The 21,840-nt window shown below is 61.6% G+C and overlaps 3 protein-coding genes and 1 long non-coding RNA gene across 9 annotated transcripts; 2 read left to right on the top strand and 2 right to left on the bottom strand.

Moving 5' to 3' along the window:
• Position 1: 1 nt before the first annotated feature.
• On the top strand, positions 2–4,000 carry LOC128792952 (uncharacterized). Its single transcript, XR_008432609.1, has 3 exons — positions 2–186; positions 3,009–3,114; positions 3,668–4,000. It is a non-coding gene; the product is annotated as an uncharacterized LOC128792952 (long non-coding RNA).
• On the bottom strand, positions 199–3,545 carry LOC128792949 (mitochondrial ubiquitin ligase activator of nfkb 1-A-like). Of its 2 annotated transcripts, XM_053951873.1 has the most exons (5): positions 3,332–3,545; positions 2,970–3,107; positions 2,651–2,738; positions 2,451–2,571; positions 199–1,675 (listed from the first exon to the last, which is right to left on the bottom strand). In XM_053951873.1, exons 1-5 carry the CDS (start codon positions 3,371–3,373, stop codon positions 979–981), a joined length of 1,086 nt encoding a protein of 361 aa, XP_053807848.1. In that variant the 5' UTR covers positions 3,374–3,545; the 3' UTR covers positions 199–978. The 2 variants fall into 2 exon arrangements, with proteins under 2 accessions (XP_053807848.1, XP_053807847.1); XM_053951872.1 differs by having other exon boundaries at positions 2,970–3,545.
• Positions 4,001–4,167: 167 nt separating the features above from the next.
• Positions 4,168–12,446, bottom strand: ECE2 (endothelin converting enzyme 2). 4 transcript variants are annotated; one of them, XM_053951867.1, is made up of 19 exons: positions 12,319–12,446; positions 10,580–10,666; positions 10,059–10,203; positions 9,665–9,880; positions 9,466–9,590; positions 9,177–9,323; positions 9,035–9,100; positions 8,674–8,862; positions 8,120–8,262; positions 7,890–8,004; positions 7,527–7,637; positions 7,236–7,334; positions 7,071–7,148; positions 6,785–6,888; positions 6,377–6,487; positions 6,003–6,070; positions 5,192–5,382; positions 5,015–5,110; positions 4,168–4,890 (listed from the first exon to the last, which is right to left on the bottom strand). In XM_053951867.1, the coding sequence occupies exons 1-19, from the start codon at positions 12,358–12,360 to the stop codon at positions 4,714–4,716; spliced, it is 2,310 nt and encodes a 769-aa protein (XP_053807842.1). In that variant the 5' UTR covers positions 12,361–12,446; the 3' UTR covers positions 4,168–4,713. The 4 variants fall into 4 exon arrangements, with proteins under 4 accessions (XP_053807842.1, XP_053807843.1, XP_053807844.1 ...); XM_053951868.1 differs by lacking the exon at positions 6,377–6,487; XM_053951869.1 differs by lacking the exons at positions 4,168–4,890; positions 5,015–5,110 and adding an exon at positions 5,761–5,819 and having other exon boundaries at positions 5,207–5,382.
• Positions 12,447–12,452: 6 nt separating this feature from the next.
• Positions 12,453–21,490, top strand: PSMD2 (proteasome 26S subunit ubiquitin receptor, non-ATPase 2). Of its 2 annotated transcripts, none has more exons than XM_053951865.1 (21): positions 12,453–13,090; positions 15,077–15,133; positions 15,510–15,674; positions 15,930–16,051; positions 16,424–16,648; positions 16,752–16,910; positions 17,181–17,325; positions 17,515–17,575; positions 17,837–17,983; positions 18,116–18,222; positions 18,615–18,742; positions 18,822–18,909; positions 19,251–19,413; positions 19,509–19,610; positions 19,698–19,843; positions 20,063–20,146; positions 20,273–20,441; positions 20,540–20,634; positions 20,803–20,929; positions 21,017–21,135; positions 21,217–21,490. In XM_053951865.1, exons 1-21 carry the CDS (start codon positions 12,542–12,544, stop codon positions 21,397–21,399), a joined length of 3,141 nt encoding a protein of 1,046 aa, XP_053807840.1. In that variant the 5' UTR covers positions 12,453–12,541; the 3' UTR covers positions 21,400–21,490. The 2 variants fall into 2 exon arrangements, with proteins under 2 accessions (XP_053807840.1, XP_053807839.1); XM_053951864.1 differs by lacking the exon at positions 12,453–13,090 and adding an exon at positions 14,154–14,323.
• Positions 21,491–21,840: the final 350 nt, after the last annotated feature.

The following is a 21,840-nucleotide window of genomic DNA, read 5'->3' as shown; positions in this document are numbered from 1 at the left end:
TCCTGTGTGTCCTGCCACCCCCCATCCAGGGCTGCATCTGGAGGAGAAGCACCTGGGCTCCATTGTGAACCTGGGCCAGCTCCTTGGATGAGGAAGGAGGGGAAGCAGTGGTGCCCACCCCTCCAAGGGGAGAGCCTTGGCTCCCAGCACCCACCCAGCCCCCAGCTTAACGACGCGAAGGAAGAGGTGAGGCCAAGCTCAGCTCCTTGGCTTTATCACTCCACACACCACTGCAAGTCATTCCCACACCCGGTCCTGTCCGGGAGGTCAGCAGGAAAGCTGGGTGTAGTGGGGCTGGACACGAGGGCAGGCTCTGTGGCACCCTAAAGCTGTTCTCCATGCAGAGAGTGACAGAGGGACAGAGCTCCCGTCTTGGTGACAGAACAGCTGGCAAAGGGACTCATCACTGCCAGCCCCTGGGTGTCCCCAGTGTCATCTGGGCAGTGGCTGTAGGCACATGGATTCAGGTGGCAGGACAAAGGTGGCACCAAGGTATGTCACTGCAGTGGGTCAAGGGGGTTTGGATTTCTGCCACTCCACTGCACCTGCTGTGTCCTACCAGCCCTGGTCTTGCCCTCATAATCCTCCCCATAAATCCACACACTGGAAAAAAAAAAAAAAACACAAGGGAGAAGTCCTGTGTGGCATTTGGGAGGTCATGGCTCAGAAAGAGACACAAGTCCAATAGCTGGCAGCCAAAGCAGTGCCCCAGTGTGGGGTTGGGGTCTCAGCTCCTCATCTCAGGCATTGTGTAGATTTTCCCCAAGCCTTCATGTTTAGGGGTGTCCTTCTGGCAGACAAAGGGAGGATGAGGAGGCTGTGACTCCCCCCCTCCCCAAAACAGACTGAAGGGCACACCAAGAGCCCTCCCTCCCAAAAGGAATTGCACAGCTGCACATGAGGAGACAGCTGAGATTTCTGCAGGCTCCAGGCTTGGCCTGGTTCACGCTGCCCCTCCCTGGGCACCCCCAGGTGCTCTCAGGCCTGGTAGAGGGGCACCACGCGGTCAATGGGCCCCCGGCAGATGGGGCAGAGGCGGGTGGGCAAGGCTTGGAAGCAGCGGAAGCAGCAGCAGATGTGGCCGCAGCCCAGGAGGACGCACTCGCGGGGCCGTGACAGGCAGACCACGCACGAGTCCTCGGGCGCCCGGTCGCCGGCCTCCTCCCCATCCAGCTCCTTGTCCTCCTGTTGCTGCTTGGGGCGGCAGCGGCGGTAGGCGCGGCACAGGGCGTGCAGGAGCACGGCCAGCCCCGCTGCCGCGCACAGCAACGCCGCCCCCTTCCAGAGCCCGCTGGCCGACTCCAGCTCCGACAGCACCGTCTGCCAGTCCCCCAGGCACAGGAAAAACTCGCCTCCCTGGGCCGGCGGCTGGAGGTGCAGGGAGCCGTCGGGGTGCAGGGACAGCTCCCCGATGCCCGTCAGCCCAGCCCCTACCCGCAGCATCTCCTCCGTCTCCAGGATGCCCTTGGGCTTCTCCCCGATCAGGTACTGGCCCAGCAGGTCACGGAAGCCGTGGGATGGCTGCTGGAACCGCTCGTACACCATCTCCAGGGGCAGGCAGACGGCTTGGAGTGGGCTGTCCACACTCACCTGTGTGGCTGCCTCAGGGCCTGGCGAGGCCAGCAGGAAGGGGACTGTGTAGATCTGCTCTGAGAGCACCCGCTCGCTCTCACTCCTGCAAGTGCAGAGGGTTGGGGTGTGGAGAATCACACCATCAGTTAGGTTGAGCTCTGAGATCATCATGTTCAACCTATGACTGAATATCAGCCTGTCAACCAGACCATGGCACTAAATGCCATGTCCAGTGTTTCCTTAAATACCTCCAAGGACGTCAACTCCACTGCCTCCCTGGTGGTGAAGCCTCCTGCTCCCTGGACAGCTCACTCCAATGTCTAATTATCCTCTATGTGAAGAAGTTCTTCCTAACCTCTAACCAAAACCTCCCCTGGCACAGCTTGAGGCCATTTCCTCTTGTCTTGTCACTGGGTGCCTGGGAGAAGAGGCTGATCACCACCTGGCTACAACCTCCTTTCAGGGGGTTGGAGAGTGCAATTAGGGCCACCCCAGAGTCTCCTCCAGGCTAAACATCCCCAGCTCCCTCAGCTGCTCCTCATCAGACATGTGCTCCAGCCCTTCACCAGCTCTGCTGCCCTTCTCAGGACTTGCTCCAGCAGCTCAGTGGCCTTCCTGACTTGAGGGACCCAGACCTGGACACAGGACTTGAGGTGTGGCCTCACCGGTGCTGAGTACCAGGGGATACCACTGGTACCAGTACCACTGCCCTGTTCCTGCTGGCCACAACACAGATAAGCTCTGATCTCTCAATGCTAAGCTAAGATAGGGACTAAAGTCTTTAACCAAGTTATTCTCTGCCTCTCACACAGCCCCAGACGATGGGGTCTGGACTCGTTGCTGCAAGCCCCCTCCTGCAGTCCCTTCCCATCACTCACCAGCTTCGGGCCAAGCTATTCCAGATCAGTCGATGCTCCTTCAGCAGCAGTTTCTGGATCACGCCCTGCAGCCCCTCATGGTAGTGGCTGGTCAGTGCAGCCTGGGCTGGCAGCACTATGCCTAAGGACAAGGGATGTGTCACGGCCAAAAGAGGAGATCTGGCCCTTGTCCCTCGTGCAGGGCCACAGGGTGTCCTTACCTTCCAGGGCAACATAAGGCAGGCACCGCCCCTCAGCTGCAGACACGAGGGCTGGCAAATTGTCATCGACCTGGAGCTTTGGGGCCTCCTGAAAGAGCATGGACTGAGTGTGAGCATGGGCAGGGAAAGGGCAGTGAGTAGGCCAAGAATGCCTCTGTGGAGATCCCTGGCAGGATGTGGCCTGCTCAATTCTGCATGTCATGAAGTCACCAGAGGATGGAGCAGGCTGCAGGCATCAGTGTGTGCACCCAAATCAAAGAGTGGAGGGCAGTAGGGAAGAGACAGTGGTTGGGAAAGAGCATCTAAGAGACAGGGCTACCTGTATGCGTGCCACGACTCTGGCTTTCCTCCTGTACAGGTAGTAGAAGAGGCCAGAGAAGGCGAGGCTGGAGCCCAGACACAGCAGCTCCCCCGGAGTGATGGGTTTGTCCATGGTGCCAGGCTTGGGCAACAACGCCTGCAAGGTGAGCATGTTGTCTGGGGAATGGGGCCGTGTCACCCATGACAGGGACATCCCACTGCCCGTGTTCTGAAGGCAGGGGTGTCCCTGGATCCCTGTCCCCAAGGCGGCGCTTTGTCTCATTGCCCCTGACCCCAAGGCAGGGATGCTCCTCTGCCCCTGTCCCTACGCTCTGCCGCCCCAGGGCCAAGCCTGCCCACGGCCCCAGGGGGGCAGTTCACCTCCACACCCACAGGTGCCCGGTACCCGGCTCGACCCTGCATCCCGGGCCCAGCCGGGGCCCAGTCCCGCACCCGGGATCGGGCCGAGGCCCAACATCCGTGACCCAGCCCGGGGCCTAGCCCAGGCTTCCCCCCGGGTCCGGCCCCCCGATCTGTCCCGGCCCAGCCCCCGGCTCGGTCCCGGCCCGGCCCCGCCGCGGCGCCCGGCCCCGATGCCCCCGTACCCCCGAGGCGCCCAGGCCCGGACCCTGTCCCTACCGCGCTTCTTGCTGGGAAATGTAGTTCAACCCTCGCGGTGAGGCGCCGGGCCTGCCGCGACCGAACTACCCCTCCCAGCATCCCTCACGCTGAACTACAGTTCCTGTCATGCCCTGCGCCGTCCGCTGGCAGAACCACGACTCCCAGCAGCCTTTGCGAGCGCCTCTGTCCGCGGCAGATGAGTCCCGCGGGGTCCCGGTACCGGGGACTTCGGGAGACCCCGGCGTGGGGCTGGGGCCGCGCTGTGCGGGGCGGGACCGGCCGTGGCGGGCCCTGGGAGCTCGGAGTGGAGGCTCGGGCCAGGCTGGGATCAGCAGCGGGACCCCCGGGCTGGGCTTTACCGGGGACTCCCGTGGCTCCCGGGCTCGTCCCCACCAGCCTTGCTGTGTTCTTCCCCACACCTCTGCTTCCCTCATTCAGGGAATGTCCGTCCAGACGTCTCATTCCCCGCTCCCCTCCCTCGGGATGTCTCACCTCCCACTCGTGCCCAGCCCTGGAGTCGCCCCCCCCCCCCCCCGGCGTTCAGATCCCAGCTCTCCCCCCGCCCCGGCACCGCCAAGGACCCGGAGCTGCTGCAGTAAGTGGAAACTGCTTTTAATCGTTAAATAAACTCGGCGACAGCCACCCACAACTGAAGGCACCAGAGTCCCCGCTGCCGCCCGCTGGTCCCAGCAGAGGTGGATGGGGAAGCCAAGCTGGAGTGGGAGGGGACAAGGGAAGCGCGGAGCCCCCAGCCTCCATCTCCGGCAGGGTGGGGGGCAGGAGCAGGGGGATCGTGGCTCTAATGCTTTCCCCGGGACCTGCCCGCCTGAGGGGGGGACGCAGCGCAGGGGACACTGAGCTGTGCCCGACTCAAGCACATCAGGGCTGGGGGGCAGAACTGCGTTTTGGGGATGCTACAGCCTCTCTGCCGGCCGTGTCCAGCCCCGAGCCGTGGATGGGGCTGCGGTGGGTGCCTGGTGTGGGGCCGTGAGTGCCGGGGAGGGTGCAGAGGTGGGGTGTGCAGTGTGAGCACAGGAGGGGGACTGCTCTCTGCCCGTGGCCAGCTCCGGCAGCCACTGAGGTCTGGGGAGGGGGAGCACAGCAGAGTATCATCCCCTCTGTCCCCGGCACCCTCCCCGTCCCTACCACACCTCACAGTGCTTGCCGGGGTTCATGGGGGAGCCCAGGGGGCAGCCGAAGTGCTCGACAAAGTCCCGGGAGTTGCTGAGGGTGCCGATGACACGATACTTGTCGGGGCTGTGGGGGTCGGTCACCAGCCCTTCGTGGGAGCTCTCGGGCGTCCGGACGGAGCACCACACCTGACGGAGTGGGAGCAGCCTCAGGGATGGGGACAGAGCATCCCCCGGAGCGGGATGGGGAGCTGTGGGGTGGCTCCGAGCAGCCGGGGAGGGACGGGAAGCCCATCATCTTGCTCCGCCCTACCTGCGCAAAGCCCACGAAGAAGAGCTGGTGGTTGGTGAGCCCCAGGGCTGGCAGGCGCTTCTCCTCCCCGTTCTTCTGCAGCCAGGACTTGTACGCCTGCGGGAGAGCTGGCCTGAAGCTCCGGGAAGGGACAGACAGGCACGGGGGTTCTTGTCCCCTCCGGATGGCGGCACTCACGTTGTAGGCTGCCTTGAGCCCGCCGTTGTCGGCGATGTTCTCGCCCAGTGTCTGCCGCCCGTTGACCTTCTCGCTGTGGACGGTGTAGCGGCCGTACTGCTCCGTCATGCACGCCGTCCGGTTCTTGAAGGCCTCCAGGGAGGAGTTCTGCCACCATGGCCGCAGGTTTCCCTCTTTGTCATACTCTCGTCCTGCAGGACCGAGCCGTGGGTTGGGGTGGGACCAGGGGAAGCCGTCCCACTGCAGCCCCTCTGCTTCAGGGGTTCCCGAAGCAGAATGGGGTGTGGTGGGGGAATGGGCACCGGGGGATGCCAGGGGGACCTGGCACCTTGGGTCCATGCCCAGGGAAGAAGGTATCCCCCAGCCATGCACTTGGGTCCCCAGGCATCCTCCAGTGCATTCTCGTTAACCCAGCTCAGATTTGTGACCCCAAATTCCCTCATTGACCCCATGTCAGCTCCGGGGCTGTGGTTAGGTGCAAAGCAAAGTGGATGCGAGAGGGACCCATCCCATGCCCTGGAGGGAGGAGGATGAGAAGGGGGCTGGGGCTGCAGACACTGTGTCCTCACCAAGCAGATGAAGCGAAAGCTGCACAGAGAAGCCGGGGGAAGGTATCGGCAGGTGCCACCTGGGGAGACAGGATGATAGAAGGGGGTGGCCAGGGGGGCACGAGCACACATGATGCAATGGATGGCAAAGCGGGACCCCTGTGCACCCAGGGCACCTCTTCCCCATGCCAGGGGCAGGGGCTGAGGGGGGACAGGAAGGTGACAGGAAGGTGTTGGGGCCAGCGCTGCCTCTAGGCTCTCACCTTGGTCATCAAATGCGTGGGTCAGCTCGTGCCCCATCACCACGCCGATGCCACCAAAATTAAGGGCTCTGTGAGGCCATGGGAAAGAACCATGTAAGTACAGGATGTGTTAACGATGCCATTGCAGCCCACCCCATCTCTGTCTGGACACCCAGTGAAACTCTGCTCCAGCTGGGACCCAGCTGGGAATAACTCCTGTTGGGGACACTGCTGGCCCTAAGGGGACTCAGGCTGTCTTGACTGCAGGATGTAAAGCCTTGAGGGACACACAAACCCTTTAGGGCTTTTATTTGTTACTGTGGGGGGGGGCTCTGTGGCATGCTGGCCCTGATCCAACCCATGGCTCCAGGAGGTGGCCCCCATGCCAGACTCACTTGGGGTGGTTGCGGGCGTAGAAGGGAGCCTGGAGGATGCCAGCAGGAAAGACGATCCCGTTCTTGGTGGGCAGGTAATAGGCATTGACAGTCTGTGGGGTCATGCTCCACCTGGGGCAGGGAGGTGGGACAGGGTACAGGCAGGGATGTGTCCCTCTCACCCCAGCCCCAGCACCCTGCTGTGCCACTGCCCACCACGGGCCCTGCCCAAGGTTGGCACTTTTGCCCCTGTCCTGTTACCAAGGTCCTTGCCTGGGGATAAGCCACAGCTACCACAGGTGACCTGTGCAACCACAGGTGACCTACTGTGCTGTGCTACCCCATGAGGGTGACCTCCTCCCCACTGAACCAGGGACCAGGCACCCAGGATCACATCCTCCCCTCCTCCCCCCCAAGCCCACCCCTTACTGGTCGCGGTTGGGAGGTTTCCGGAGTTGGTCGGCCATCACTTTGGCAGAGAAGTTGTAGAAGTTGAGCATATTTTGGAAGAAGGAGTCCTCAGAGACCTCGTACTGGTGAGGAAGAGGAGGGATGAGGACAGGTCCACTGGGGTGGCTCCCCACACCCTGGCCAGGATGAACTCAGTACTTGGGTGGCTTTGCATAACATCCCAAATAGGGACATCACTCGACAATGGGGCCCCCCCAAGCTTGGCATGACCAAGCTTCTTCCCCACAAGTCAGGTGCTCCCTACCCCATCATAGACATCATCCAGCTCCTTGTTGTCCAGAATGAAGTCAGGGAAGCCAATCATGTCGTAGATGGCATCCGCCTGCATGGGGAGAGGCCCCAGCAGTGAGATTGGGGGGCTTATATAGATAGGGGGAAGTTTCCCATCCACTTCCCTCCCTGGGGTCACCTTCTCCTTTGCAGCCTGCCTGGTCTTCTCATCCATCCAGTCCAGCTGGTCCAGGGATACCTCGAAGGCTGCACGGATCTCGCTGATCATCTCCTCAGCCTGGGGAGGGGAGGGAATGAAGGCCCCCTACCCCCCACAATGCCTCGGTGGGGACAAGGTGGACAGGGTACAACCTCCCCAGGGCTAGGGGCCCCATTTTCCAGCTCCCTGCCTTCCAGCCCTGGGGCTTGGGTGGAATTGGGATTCCCGCGGATGGTGACGGGGAGGGGATGGGGACAGAAGTATTCTCACGATGGCCTTGCTGTCCCGGTCAAAGGTGGCCTTGACAAAGAGGGAGCCCAGCGCAAAGCCCAGTGTGTCATCCGTGTTGGAGATGCAGGTTTGCCAGCGGGGCGTGCAGGACTGTGGGAGCGAGATGAGGGTCCGTGAAACCCTCAGGCCACTCCCCTGCTCCCCTGTTTTCACCCAGCCTGGCTCTGCCTCCTCATCAGAGGGGAGATAGACAGCAGCAAAACCCCCATCCCAAAAGATAATCCCTGGGATCCCACTGAAGCATCCAGGTCTTAGCATCCCAAGGGCATCTGAAGGACAGAGGAGGTCCTGGCTGCTTCCAGGCTGAGTGCAGAGAGGTCTGATCCCAGGGCCCTCCGTTACCTTCCTGGTGCCATAGAGTGTCTCCAGCAGCCTCTCCTGGGCTGTCTCGAAGCGCTGGTCCAGGCTGGAGGCCGTCTTCTGCACCAGGTTCCAGATCAGGTAGTTATTCAGGATGCTGTGGGGGCAGAGAGATGCTGCAGCTCACCACGGTCTATGACTTCAAGAGACTGATGAGCCCAAAATGTGTCCCTGTCATGGGAGCCACAGCCAGGGATATGAAGGAGCCTCACCTCCTGTCAGTGTCATTGATGAGGTCAGAGACCTGCTGAAGGTAGGTGTCCCCATACACCACCACAGGCTCCGTGTCCGCCAGCTCCAGTGGGGCCAGGGCATAGGAAAGGTAATCCAGCCAGTCAATGGCAGGGGCCAGCAGCTGGAGGGGACACAGGAATGTGGCACCAGGGGCTTGGATTGGCTCTGCTGCATCCTGCTCAGCATGGAGGGGATCTCCTGGGGCAGGAACTGTATTTTTTGGGAAGGACCCAAAGTCCCTCACCATTCCAGATCCTTCTCTGCACCCCTCTGCTGCTCTTAATGCTGCAGGACAGGGAGGGGACCCCTGGCCCCACAATACAAGGGGGCAGCTTCTCCCAAAAAGTAACAACTGGGAGGATGGGCACTACTCTTCAACACCCAGTGCATGTCCCACAGCAGATGGGGCTGCCCAGGGTGTCCCAGAGTGAGGACAGCAATGGGCACGGACCCCTTGGTGCCCTCTGGACAAGTCCCCATATGTCTCAGAAGGGTCTCCCTGCCCACCTGCTCTCCTCTGGGCCATGCCCACCTGCAGCTCAGCGATGCTCATCTTGTGGTAGATCTTCTCATCATCCCGCCGCTCAGCCTGGGGCACGGTGATGTTGGCCAGCTGGGTTTCAAAGTCCAGCACCTGCTGCATCTGGAGGCGGGTGGGCTCCGGGGTGCCCCCCAGGAGTGTGCCCAGCTCCACCATGTAGTCCAGGTACGCTGCCAGAACCTGTGGAACCCCAAGCCCTGCCTCAGTGCCAACCACAGCTCATCACACCTCCCTGGGGTGGGCACCCACCAGGCAGGATGGAGATGCCAGGTGTGTCCCAGTGCTGCTCACACACCATTGCCATGGGTTTCCCCTGATTGCTGTTGGCAGCATGCCCAGCACCCAGCCTCACCCTCTCGTTGGCAGTCTTGTTCAGATAGTAATCCCGGGATGGGAGGAAAAGCCCCGACTGGTCCACCTGTGGGGAGAGAGGGGCAGCATAGACATTCTGGTGTCCCCTGGTGTCTGCCACCGCTGGGGGCCAAGGTGCCAACCTGGATGATGTTGCTGTTGGAGCTTTTGGAGTCTGCACCCACGTACACCGTGAAGAAGGGGGTCGCCCGGTATGTGCCTGACACACTCTTGAGTACCTCCATGAAGCTGGTTTGGTTCCAGGAGCCGGTGATGTTCCATCCCCCAATCTGCCAGCAGACAGACCCGGCACCTCAAGGAGGGATGGGGTGCATCCCCGAGGTCTATTCCCTCCCCAGTTATGAAGAGCTAAGCAGGACATGTGCTGGGCCGAGCCCTGACAGCTCGGCTCACATGTGGGTGTCTGCCCACCTTGTCGATGAGCTCCATAAGGGGCTGGGAGCCCAGCTCCTCTATCCTCTGCTCCTTGAGGCAGGACAGGTAGTACCGCTGTGTCTTCCGCTCTGCCTCGCTGCTGGAGTTGAAGGTGGCGTTTTCTGCGGGAGGCTGTGGGTCAGCCCCAGTGACACAGGGGTCACCCCCTCAGTGTCTGAGACCCCTTGGTGCCCACCTAGGAGATGCTTCATGATGGCCTGATTCTGGTCCCAGATGCTGTTGAAGGTGCTCCACTTGGAGCGCCCGTTGGGCAGCGGGTTCCTCTTAATCCAGCCCCCGCATGAGTACTGGTAGAAGTCCTGGCATGGGTCCATCTCTGTATCCAGGGCCTCCAGGATCTTGCTGGCCACCCGGACACAGGCATCCGTCAGGCACGTGCTGTGAGAGGGATCTGGCAGGGAAGGCATGCCTGGGGCTGGGCTAGTGTACTGGGGGAAACCGAGGCACGGAGCGGGGCCAAGCCCTGTCTGTACCCCAGGATGGGCAGAGCACCTGGAGCAGGTACCCTGGGCTGACCCATTACTGCTCGTCCTCCCAGGTGTGGGGACGCCACTGCCAAGTCTCCCTACCTCTGCGGTACTGAATGGCCAGAGTGACGATGGCGACGCTGAGCAGCAGGGCCAGGGAGATGGCGATGGCGCAGAGCACCAGCTCCAGCTGGCTGCGCGAGGCCAGGCGGCTCAGCAGCGTCCCCGGCCCCTTCCGGAACCCCACCTGGGCAGGAGCAGGATCTGCCATCGCACCATGGGGGGGCGAACATCACTGCCCCCCCTTCCCTCCCTGCCACTCCCCAGTGCCTGCTGTGGCTGCATGAGGAGGTGAGGACCAGGGCATCCCTCCCCACCAGCCCTGGCAGGCCGGTGGTGGGTGCTGGCAGCCCCCTCCAAGCCACAAGGAAGGACGATTGTCCAGGCACACTCTGTGCCGCATTTTGGCTGACTCCCAGCACATCCCTGGGGACAGCCATGTCTGGCTTGGCTCCCAGCCCTGCTCCCACTGCCCACTTGGTTGCAGGCAGGCACCAGAGGGTGAGGACAGGGGCTAGAGAGGATGGAGAGGGGAAGGATGGAGGAGCCGGGGCAGACCTCACCTCCACGCTGTCAGGAGAGGCGCTGCCATCCCCCGCTGGCTCCGGCCCCTCCTCGTCCTGCAACGTGGCACGCTTGTAGTTGGGCATCTGCTAAGGGAGGGAGCGGGCTGGGGCAGGGGCGTGGGGGTAGCTGCTCCCCGCCCTGCCACACCCTCTGGCTCTTATGGCAGGGCCGAGTGCCTGCTCAGTGATTACACAGCGGGGCTGAGGCAGCCCCTGACCCCCCTCAGTGTGCCTGGGCCTCCCGCAGAGGTTGTCCCCAGCCCTGGGTGGCCCTGGAGAGTACGGGGAGAGCTGCTAATGAGGGGCTTGGGGGCCGTCACCGGAGCATCCCTCTGCATAGCCATGGCATCAGCCCTGCCGACAGGTGACACATCGCCACGGAGACATGGTCCCCGTCACCAAGCAACGGTTTCCTAGTACTGCTGTCTCACCCCTCCTCCCCTGACTGGAACTTTCCATGCAGTTGTGCACGGGTCTGAAACATCTGGAAGTGCTTCCAGCTCCATCCTGGCTCCGGAGGTGACCAGGATGCAGGACAGAGCATGCAAGGGGAGAAGGGGCACTGCAGTGTGTACCAGCCAGCAGGGCAGGGTCCCCCTCACTCCTGGCCTTGCCAGGCAGCTTGCACAGATCCAGCCGTGAGGGCTGCTGAGGACTCAGCCAAGAGGGAGATGGTGGAGTTGAGCCAGCAGCATTGGTGGGGGGGATAAGCTAGAAGAAAACGCTGGAGGCTTTGGTGAAAGAGAATCAGCAATGCTGCTGGTTGTGAGCTATCCTTAGGCTTCAGAGTTAACGCCTGGGTGGGTTGCACCTCACCCTCCAGTCCGTGCTGCAGACTAAAGTGAATGCCCAGCATGCAGGGCTGGTGTCACGGGCCAGGAAGGAGCTGGGGTGGGATGGATGATGGGCAGAGGGGAAATCAAGGAGAGTGCCTCATGCCCAGCTCTGCCCACTGGGCATTGCTGGGATGGGGAGGGGGCATCGCTAAGGGCTGCAGCAGGAGGGTGGGATTGGCAGGAGATGACAGGAGCCCCCCACTGAGTCAGGCTCCTGGAAGATGCTGGCGTTAGGAAGGACTGCTCAGCATCCTGTATGAGCTTGGCCAACCTGGCCCCCCCACCACCCCAGCTCTCCTCAACATGCTCCTTTCCGCTCCTGGGTGGTCCTCATCCTGGGCAATAGCCAGCACCCCCTCTCCAGCATCTTCTGTGGCATCCTCAACGCAGGAGCGCATTTCTGGGGCTCCTCCTACCCCCTCTATAGGGCTGAGAGCCATGGGGACAGGGCCCCCTGCCCCCTCTAGAGGTGCTGTCTTGGGGCTCACCCTATGAGCAGCATTACCGTACTCGGTGGAGTGGGGTTTGTGGGGCCGTGTCTGAACCACCTCAGTTCCCTCTGTCCAATCCCAGGCAGGGATTTGGAGGGGGTCCTTCTTCCTCCCCCATGGGGGACAGGAACCCTCTAGCCACTCAGTTCCCTTAGCCCCGGCACCACGCAGCCCCTGCATCCCATAGGCTCTCGCCGCCCCCTGTAATCCACCAGTCCCCCCCGCCCTCCCTCCCTCCCTCTGGTTCCCGAAGCCCCCTCAGCCCTTCCAGCTCCTTGAGTTCTCCAGCCTCGGGGGTTCTCCTGTGCCCCGACCCCCTCCTGTCCCCCTTGCCGAGCCCCTCGCCGGTGTTCCCCATCCCCCTTCCTCTTGCCCTCCTCCCTGCCGCGCCGCTGCCCCGGGCACTCACGGCGTGTCCAAGCTCCTGTAGGGCCACGTTCATCCTGGCCATCCCGGGCCGCCTCCTGCCTAGCTCCGCTCCCCGCCCGGGCCGCGCCGGGCCCCCGCCGCCGCCGCAGCGCCGCCTGCCTCCGCCGCCGCCATGGCCCGCACCGGGCGCCGCGCTGCCGCCAAGACCGGCACCGGGGCTGGGCAGGGATGGGGCCGGGTGGAGATGGGGCCGCGCCGGTGAGATGGAGCCGCAGGGGTTGAGACCGGCGGCGCGCGGACCGCAGGCACCGGGCGGGGGCGACGGGGGCCGGCGGCCCGGGAGGGGCTGGAGCGGGGACCCCGGTGCCCAGCCCAGTCGCACCGCTCAGCTCCACTCGGCCTGGCCACCCCAGCAGGGTGACCGCCGTGCGCACGGGAGGAGCTCCGCACCGGCGGCGCCCGCACCGGTATCTGCACCGGTACCGCCGCTTGCGCCCCGCGAGAGCCGCAAAGGCGCCGAGACGGTGAGCCGCAAAGGCACCCGCAGCATCCCTCACCGACACCGGCACTCGGACCGGCGCCCTCACCGGCACGGGCAGCAGAACTCGGGCTCACATCCGACTGCCCGCAGCGGGCACCGGCACACGCACACAGGGACACAAGGACCGGCTCCTGTCTTCGGCACTCAGGGGGGCAGAGCAGCGCCGCACGGTACCGGTCACCGGTGCCGGCAGCCGCCGGTAATGGTGCACAGCCGCAGCAGCACGCCCTGCTCCGGCACGCGGGCACACCCCAGCGCAGCTCCCGCGCAGGTGGGTGCACACACGCACACCGACACCCCGTCCCGGTACATAAAGGACGGCACCCCGATGTCACCCTTAGGCCCATGCCACAGCACACGCACCCAGGGGTGCGCAGCCGTGGTCAGAGCCTTGGCAGTGAGGAAGGAGAAGGCCGGGGCTGTGCACAACTTCACACCCTGCCTCGATAGTTCCCAGCCCTGTGTGACCACCTGTCCGGGACAGGGCATCCCCACAGGTCACCTGCTCGGTGCCCGGGTGCTGCTGTTCAGGGGGTGAAAGTGCTTCCCGGGGCGCCAGGCGGGACAGGGGGAAGGCAGCGCCACTTGCCCAAACTGTGGAGCCAGGGACACAGCATGGAGGCGTGTGTGTGAACACAGGTGGTGGTGGGGCACCAGGCTGCCCACGGGTGTCTTTGACATGTGGGGGCCACGGCAAGCCTGCCAGCAATGCTACTTCACTTGCCCAGCTCGGGTGGCAGCGTTGCCCGTGCCAGGGTGGTGCGGCCCCGGGTCTCCAGCTGCCAGTGCCGCTGCCATTGTCAGCGGCAGAGCCGGTGCCACTGTTGGTGCCAGTGTCGGTGTCAATACTGGTGTGTCGGTGTCGGTACCGGTGTCAGAGTCAGTGCCGGTGCCAGCGCTGGTGCCGGCGTCAGTATCGACGCCCGTGTCAGTGTCGGTGTCGGTACCGGTTTCAGTGCCGGTGTCGGTGTCGGTACCGGTTTCACTGCCGGTGTCGGTGTCGGTGTCGGTACCGGTTTCAGTGCCGGTGTCAGTGTCGGTGTCGGTACCGGTGTCAGTGCCAGTGTCGGTGCCGGTGTCAGTGCCGGTGTCGGTACCGGTTTCAGTGCCGGTGTCAGTGCCGATGTCGGTGCCGGTGCCGGTGTCAGTGCCGGTGTCAGTGTCGGTGTCGGTACCGGTTTCAGTGCCGGTGTCAGTGTCGGTGCCGGTGTCAGTGCCGGTGTCGGTACCGGTTTCAGTGCCGGTGTCAGTGCCGGTGCCGATGTCCCCGCACGTGTGCCCGCCCCGCCCTTGGTCCCGCCCCCGGCGCGCGGCGGTGCCGTCACGGCGTTGCGCAGACGCGGTGCGGCGGAAGCACGGCCGGGCGAACATGGACGCGGGCGGTGGCGGCGGACAGAGCCGGGTGCAGGGCGGCCCCGGGGCGGGCGGCGACGAGAAACCCACGCCGCCTTGGGGCCGGGACCGCCGGGACCCGCCCGCCGGGCCCGAGAAGGAGCAGGAGCTGGTGAGTGCCGCCGCGCCGCGGGCCGCAGCTGAGTCACGGCCCGTTCGGGCCCGCGTCACCGGCCGGGCAGGACGTCATCCCGCGTCACGGGGTTGGCCGGCATCCCTCCGCGAACGGGACGTCATCCCGCGTCACGGGGGCGGCCAGCATCCCTCCGGGGACTCCCTCCAGCGCGGACGCGTGACGGCAGCGAGGGGTTCCCTTGTCGGGGCGCCGGGACGTCATGGGGTGCCCGCGTGACGCAATTGAGGGTTCCCATTTGTGGGCGGGGGGCTCGGGGGTCTCAGAGGAGTCTTGTTGAGGGAAGCTGTGGTGTAACCAGGGTGTGTGTGTGACAGTGGGCACTGTGGAGGGCTCCCCGCTTTGCCCAGCACGGGGGTGACCTTGGCTCTGGGAGTTCCCGTGGGCTGAGGGACCCAGTCTGTGGGTGAAGGGGCTGCTGTCAGTGGGGAGCCCCCCGTTGGGCTGTGACCTGACATGCCCCTCTCTGTGGGGTTGTTTTCATACAGCACAGAGTAACAGGGGAGGTGCATCTCACACCCTGGGAATGGGTGGTATCTTTGGGAAGGTATCCTCGGTAACGTGAGCATTGCTCCACCCTGGTAGCACTGGGGCAGGGTGGTGCCCTGAGCAATGAGTGCATCACTTTGTCCTGGTACCCCTGCGGCTTGGGGTGACATCCGTGCCTCTGTCACACTGAGACTTCCTGTGCTCTGCACCCTTAACTCTGCTTTCTCCTGTGCATTTTGGCAGTCTGAGGAGGACAAACAGCTGCAGGATGAGCTGGAGATGCTGGTGGAGCGCCTGGGGGTAAGTCTGTACTGTGTCCCTCAGCAAGGAGTCCTGGCCAGGATTTGACTCTGTCTGTCTCTTGCTTATGGCTGTTCCTAGTGCAGTGGAGATGGGGGGATTTTTCCTTGAGTGGGGTGGGCCCCTGTTTGTCTGCTGTGATCTGTCCCCCAGCATTGCTGCCTCTCTGACCTGTGCCCGAGGGACCTCTGTGTCCCTAGTGTGAGAGAGGCTTTCTACCCTGTTGTGCCCTCCTTCTCTAGCTCTTGGGCTGAAGGAGGCACCCCAGGGTGGGGGGCTGTTCTGCTAAGAGCCATGGCTGTGTTTGGGGTGGGCTGCTGAGATGGTGGCTCAGGAACCAGCCCCTTGCTCCCTAACAGGCAGCTTCTCTCTGCAGGAGAAAGACACATCGCTTTACCGCCCAGCCCTGGAGGAGCTGCGGAGGCAGATCCGCTCTTCCACCACCTCCATGACCTCCGTTCCCAAACCCCTCAAGTTCCTACGGCCCCATTATGGCAAGCTGAAGGAGATCTACGAGAACATGGCTCCAGGAGAGAACAAGGTAGAAACTCTTGGCCCCACCATCCCACGTGACTCAGGGGACAGTGCTGGGGCAGGCAATCACAGAGTCCTCTGGACCCTGGGATCTAACAGCAGTCTCTGTGACTTGCTCCAGAGCATTATAACTTGTCAGGACAGTACCTTTGCCACCTGTGGTGGTTTGCAGGCACAGGGAGGGTGTTGTGTCCCTGGTGGGTGTTGTGTCCCTGGTTCCCTGTGCCTGGCCTGTGTCTGGAGCTCTGCACTCTTTCTGCAGCGCTTTGCAGCAGACATCATTTCTGTCCTGGCCATGACCATGAGTGGGGAGCGTGAGTGTCTGAAGTACCGGCTGGTGGGCTCCCAAGAGGAGCTGGCATCCTGGGGGCATGAATACGTCAGGTAAGCCTGAGGGGGACCAGAGGGGAAGGATAAGGGCTCAGGGGAATTTCCTGGAGCTCTTTGGCTCTGGCCTGTCTGGGATGTGTCTTGACTAGCTGGTCATGTGTTCAGCTGCCCATATCACACCTGTGTATGTGTCACTTCATGCTCTATTCACGATGGTTTTCGAGTTGCAGAAGTCTTGCTGCCATGGTCTCTGAAATCTCTGGTCTTAACCCTATTTCTCCTCTGGCCTTGTCCCCCATAAGGTCTGCAGAATGCAGAGCTTCCATAAACAGCACAGAGCCCTGGCTAACTGGGAGCAGCTGCTCCCCATTCTCATGGCTCAGTGAAACTGGTTTTTGTAGTGGTGATGTCCCTTTGTTCCTGCAGGCACTTGGCAGGAGAGGTGGCCAAGGAGTGGCAGGAGATTGATGAAGCTGACAAGGCTCAGAGGGACACACTCCTCACCCTGGTCAAGGAGATTGTCCCCTACAACATGGCCCACAATGCAGAGCATGAGGCCTGTGACCTGCTCATGGAGATAGAGCAGATGGACATGCTGGAGAAGTACATTGATGACAACGCCTACTCCAAAGTGTGCCTCTACCTGACCAGGTGAGGGGGCTTGGCAGGCTGAGGTGCTGGACGGGGTCTGATCGCTGTTGGGCCAAGGTTGCCTGATCTGTTTGTCACCCTCATGTCTGTCTCCTCCTTAAAGCTGCGTAAGCTATGTCCCGGAGCCCGAGAACTCGGCTCTCTTGCGCTGTGCCCTGGGCATCTTCCGCAAATTCAATCGCTACCCTGAAGCCCTGCGCCTGGCTCTGATGCTCAATGATGTGGAGCTGGTGGAGGACATCTTCACTTCCTGCAAAGATGTGTAAGCAGAGATGTTTCCTGCCCCCTGCAGCCTTTGCTCATCCCGGTGGGGCAAGGCTCCCCATCTGGGCAGAGATAGGTTGGATCTGTCACTGTTACAGGTGTCTGGGGGTTTGGATTGAGACTCTTGTCCCTGAAATGAGGATGGGCAAGAGTAGGTCATGTCTGTATGCCCTGGGCAGGGCAGGTTGGCTCACTGCTTGGTGAACCTGTGTTTGTGCTGGGGCTTGCTGGGTTCTGGGCACTCAGGAAACCCCTCCCCTGTGCACAGAGTTGTCCAGAAGCAGATGGCCTTTATGCTGGGCCGCCATGGGGTCTTCCTGGAGCTGAACGAGGATGTAGAGGAGTACGAGGACTTAACAGAGATCATGTCCAATGTCCAGCTCAACAGCAATTTCCTGGCCTTAGCCAGAGAGGTGAGTGTCCCAGCTGGGAAAAGCACCCTGGGCTACCTCCAGCTGTGGCTGCCCTGGCTGCCAGGCTCTGTGGCAAGATTTGAGAAGAAATCCATCATCCCTATGATCTGGGCCAGATACCTCCTGGAGAGGTTGCCATTGTAGGATGTGCTGGCCAGGAGGTAACCCCCTTCTCCCTTGTCTTTGCAGCTGGACATCATGGAGCCTAAAGTGCCAGACGATATTTACAAAACCCACCTGGAGAATAACCGTAAGGGCTTGTGTTGTAGCTTTTTTTGTCCCTGCCTGTGTGGAGTTCTTAAGGCCGCCAAGCACCTCTGAGCCTGTGTGGTCAGATGTGTATCTGAGGTGGGCAGATGGCCTGTCCATGGTCTCTGACCTGTGGATTTGGGCTTCTCTTTCCTGCTGGTGATGGGACAGGTCCTCGTTCCCCTATGGTGTGGGATGTCTGCATGTTGAGGGCTGGCAGGGCTTCTGTTGCTGTTTTCCTCACCCTGTCGTTGTTCCACAGGGTTTGGGGGAAGTGGCTCCCAAGTGGACTCAGCCCGGATGAATTTGGCGTCCTCCTTTGTGAATGGCTTTGTGAATGCTGCCTTTGGACAGGACAAGCTGCTAACAGATGATGGCAATAAATGGTTGTACAAGAACAAGGACCATGGTGAGTTAGCTGGCTGGACAGGGCTGGAAGTGCAAGGGTGACTGAGCTGGCCTATGTCCCTGGCTACTGCAAGCCCCAGACAGGGCACATCAGTTCAGGCCTGACGGGGGCCTTTCTTCCCTGGAACCACAGGGATGCTGAGTGCTGCAGCCTCGCTGGGCACAATCCTGCTGTGGGATGTGGACGGGGGGCTCACACAGATCGACAAGTACCTGTACTCCTCAGAAGATTACATCAAGGTCAGTGACAGATCCTGGTTCTGTGTCTGCATGGGGCAGTCCTGCTGTGAGCTGGGCATGCAGCTGGCTGGGGAACATCCTTGCTTTGGGCCCCTGTGCAGCTCAGCTCCTGCACAGAGAAGGGTTGGATGCCCTGTGTTCCAGGCTTTTGAGCAGCTCACAGCGAGGTGCTGGTCTCTTGGGGACTGCCTGAAGCACCCTGGGGGCTCCCCTTGTCACAGAGCTATGAGCTTTGAATTTCTCAGCTTGATCCAGAGTGGCGTTGCCCACTTTGTACCAACTTGCCCATCTTGGGGAGTGGGAGTGATGATGTGTGAGGTGACATCAGTCACTGGCTGTCAGGGAGCTTTGTGTGTTGGTGGCTAGTGTGTGACGCTGCTTCTGCCTTGCAGTCTGGAGCCCTCCTGGCGTGTGGCATCGTCAACTCAGGGGTGAAAAATGAGTGTGACCCTGCCCTGGCCCTCCTGTCTGACTATGTCCTCCACAACAGCAACACCATGAGGATTGGAGCCATTTTTGGGTAAGGGCCTGGCCCCAGCCTCCCTGTGCTGCACAGGGTGGTGCCGCTCCTCCCTCACACTCCTCTGGACTCTCTGCAGGCTGGGACTGGCGTATGCGGGCTCCAACCGTGAGGATGTCCTGACTTTGCTGCTGCCTGTGATGGGAGACTCCAAGTCCAGCATGGAGGTAGGGCGTGAGGCCGGGTTTGCCTGTGATTCCTGCTTCCCCATCCAGTGCCCCGAAGCTCCTGGGAATACAGGTGCTGTCCTGCAGCCAGCTTGAGCTCCATGAGCAAGGCCACATGTCCTTGCTCAGCACTGTGCTGTGCCAGAAGAGCATGACCCTATTTTCCTTATCTGAGCTGCTGCCACAATGGCATTGCAGCAGATTTAGGAGGGAAGGAAACCATCAGGTCTCACAGTAGCCCAGATTTTCATAGGAAGTGGAGACCAAGGGTACCTAGTGCTGTAGGCTAGCTTGCTCTGAGCTATCCCTGTGTATGACATGGCTCCTTCCCCCATTACTAGGTGGCTGGTGTGACTGCCCTGGCCTGTGGGATGATATCAGTGGGCTCCTGCAATGGGGATGTCACCTCGACTATCCTCCAGACCATCATGGAGAAATCAGAGACAGAACTGAAGGACACCTACGCCCGGTGGCTGCCACTTGGCCTGGGCTTGAACCACTTGGGTAATGCTGGGCAGTGCCAGTGGCTCATGGGTTGGGGAGTGGGGTGGGAGCATCCCTCCACTGCTGTCCTTTAACCACTATGCTTTCCTTGACAGGGAAGGGAGAGGCAATTGAGGCCATCTTGGCAGCGCTGGAGGTGGTGTCGGAGCCGTTCCGCAGCTTCGCCAACACACTGGTGGATATCTGTGCTTATGCGGGTGTGTTGGGCTGGTCAAGGTGGGAGGAGGCAGGAGCAGGTCCAGGGTCCTCTGCCTGCTGATCCTGGCCCTCTACTTTCTCCCCAGGCTCAGGGAATGTCTTGAAGGTGCAACAGCTCCTGCACATCTGCAGTGAGCATTTTGACTCCAAGGAGAAAGAGGAGGACAAGGACAAAAAGGACAAGAAAGAGAAGGAAAAGAAAGAGAGCTCAGCTGACATGGGTGCTCACCAGGTGGGGAAATGTGGGCTGGGGTCTATGGTTTTGGAGCAGGAACTGGCTTTGGAAAGGTCCCTAAGGCCTTTGTGGTGTCAAGAGCACAGGGAAAACAGCTCCCAGCAGGATCCCCTGCTCACTCTGTCCCCCTACGCTTGGGGTGGGCACAGAGGCTTAAGAACTTGGGTGTTGGGCTGGGTGCTCCCTGCCTGGCGCTCAGTGCCTGTGTCCCTGCAGGGCGTGGCGGTGTTGGGGATCGCGCTCATTGCCATGGGCGAGGAGATTGGTGCGGAGATGGGCCTGCGCACATTCGGCCACCTGGTGAGTGACACCACGGGGACAGCACAGGGCTGGGAAGGGACCTCGGAGGAGAAACTGGGTATTGCCTCACATCTCAGTAGACCTTGCTGCGCTTGGTGATCTAACACCCACCTCCCCTCTGTGCAGCTGCGGTACGGGGAGCCCACACTCCGCCGTGCTGTGCCCCTGGCCCTGGCTCTTATCTCAGTCTCCAATCCCCGGCTCAACATCCTTGATACCCTCAGCAAGTTCTCCCACGACGCTGACCCCGAGGTCTCCTACAACTCCATCTTTGCCATGGGCATGGTTGGCAGTGGTAAGCCTGGGGACAGCCTGGTTTGAGGCTTGTCTGGGGGGAGAAGGTGGGAGACCCGTGCCTTGTACACTACTCTGCCTGCACCTCCTTGTCCCCAGGTACCAACAATGCCCGGCTGGCAGCAATGCTGCGGCAGCTGGCCCAGTACCACGCCAAAGACCCCAACAATCTCTTCATGGTGCGGTTGGCCCAGGTGATGATACTGTGCTCACTGCTTGTGTGTGGAAGGAAGGGGAAGTGTGGGGTCCTGCCCTGGGTGTGGAAGGAGAGTGTTGTCCTGGGGGAGTCACCCTCCTGAGGGCATGGCTGGGAGTCCCAGGTTACTCCATCGCTCTTTCATGTACTTTCTCTGCCACACCAGGGCCTGACTCATCTGGGCAAGGGGACACTCACCCTCTGCCCATACCACAGTGATCGCCAGCTCATGAGCCAGGTGGCTGTGGCTGGGCTGCTGACCGTCCTTGTCTCCTTCCTGGATGTGCGCAACAGTGAGTGATGTTAGCTCTGTCACCCCAGTTCTCTTTGCCCCGCAGCGTGGGCACTGCTCAGCCCCTTTACTTCTGTCTTCCCTCCAGTTATCCTGGGCAAGTCCCACTACATTCTCTATGGCCTTGTTGCTGCCATGCAGCCCCGCATGCTGGTCACCTTCGATGAGGAGCTGCGGCCTCTGCCCGTGTCGGTTCGGGTAGGACAGGTAAGGGGCAGCCAGGGCTGGGGAGGGTGGGTGCTGATGTCCCTCTGTGTCCCTGGCATTGATCTCACTCTTCTCTCTCAGGCTGTGGATGTGGTGGGCCAGGCAGGCAAGCCCAAAACCATCACTGGCTTCCAGACTCACACGACACCAGTGCTGCTGGCACATGGAGAGCGGGCAGAGCTGGCCACAGAGGAGCACATACCTGTGACGCCAATCCTGGAGGGATTTGTTATCCTACGCAAGAACCCCAACTACGACGTTTGAGCCAAGGGGAAGCTGGGGGGTGGGTAGGTGGTTTGGGAGGGGAGGGAAAAAACCTAGTTTGTTTTTGTTACTGAGAGTCAAGGAAATAAACTATGTGGACACTAGTGCTGCCGTCTTCTCCTTGCGCTGGGAATGTGGGCTGGGCTCTCATCCTTTTGAGTGTGCCTGTGGCCCACGGAGGCAGTGCACAGCGCAGATCCCAACATGCAGGGCATGAACGCAGAGTTTTGGGGTGCCATGGGTGCTCCTAAACTTCAGCATCCAGCTGTGTGTGTGCCTGGCACAGCCACATGTGCTCAGTGTGCAGCTCCCCTTTAGCACAGCATGGCCTGTCCCTGGCTGGGACTGCCCTCCTGGGGGGTGTTGGCTGGCATCTCCGAACTTTCAACTACCCTGTTGGTTGTGTTGGGCTCTGCCATCATTTGGTGCTGCTCCAGAGCT

Source organism: Vidua chalybeata, chromosome 10 (assembly GCF_026979565.1).
Source record: "Vidua chalybeata isolate OUT-0048 chromosome 10, bVidCha1 merged haplotype, whole genome shotgun sequence".
Taxonomy (NCBI): domain Eukaryota; kingdom Metazoa; phylum Chordata; class Aves; order Passeriformes; family Viduidae; genus Vidua; species Vidua chalybeata.
Note: the sequence above shows the minus strand (reverse complement) of the source record. Positions and strands in the feature narration are given on the sequence as shown.

Bases quoted from the DNA above. Each gene is read 5' to 3' on its own strand.
- ECE2 (XM_053951867.1), bottom strand. From the start codon at position 12,360: ATGGCCAGGATGAACGTGGCCCTACAGGAGCTTGGACACGCC. The intron at 7,638-7,889 runs GTAACGGAGGGC...TCGCTCCCACAG, and splicing joins CACTCTATGGCACCAGGAAG to TCCTGCACGCCCCGCTGGCA. The intron at 4,891-5,014 runs GTAGGGCGGAGC...CCACTCCGTCAG, and splicing joins TCTTCGTGGGCTTTGCGCAG to GTGTGGTGCTCCGTCCGGAC.
- PSMD2 (XM_053951865.1), top strand. From the start codon at position 12,542: ATGGAGCCGCAGGGGTTGAGACCGGCGGCGCGCGGACCGCAGGCACCG. The intron at 16,911-17,180 runs GTAAGCAGAGAT...CCCTGTGCACAG, and splicing joins TTCACTTCCTGCAAAGATGT to AGTTGTCCAGAAGCAGATGG. The intron at 17,326-17,514 runs GTGAGTGTCCCA...TTGTCTTTGCAG, and splicing joins TCCTGGCCTTAGCCAGAGAG to CTGGACATCATGGAGCCTAA.
- LOC128792949 (XM_053951872.1), bottom strand. From the start codon at position 3,233: ATGAGACAAAGCGCCGCCTTGGGGACAGGGATCCAGGGACACCCCTGC. The intron at 2,572-2,650 runs GTAAGGACACCC...CCTTGTCCTTAG, and splicing joins GCCTTATGTTGCCCTGGAAG to GCATAGTGCTGCCAGCCCAG. The intron at 1,676-2,450 runs GTGAGTGATGGG...CTGCACTTGCAG, and splicing joins AATAGCTTGGCCCGAAGCTG to GAGTGAGAGCGAGCGGGTGC.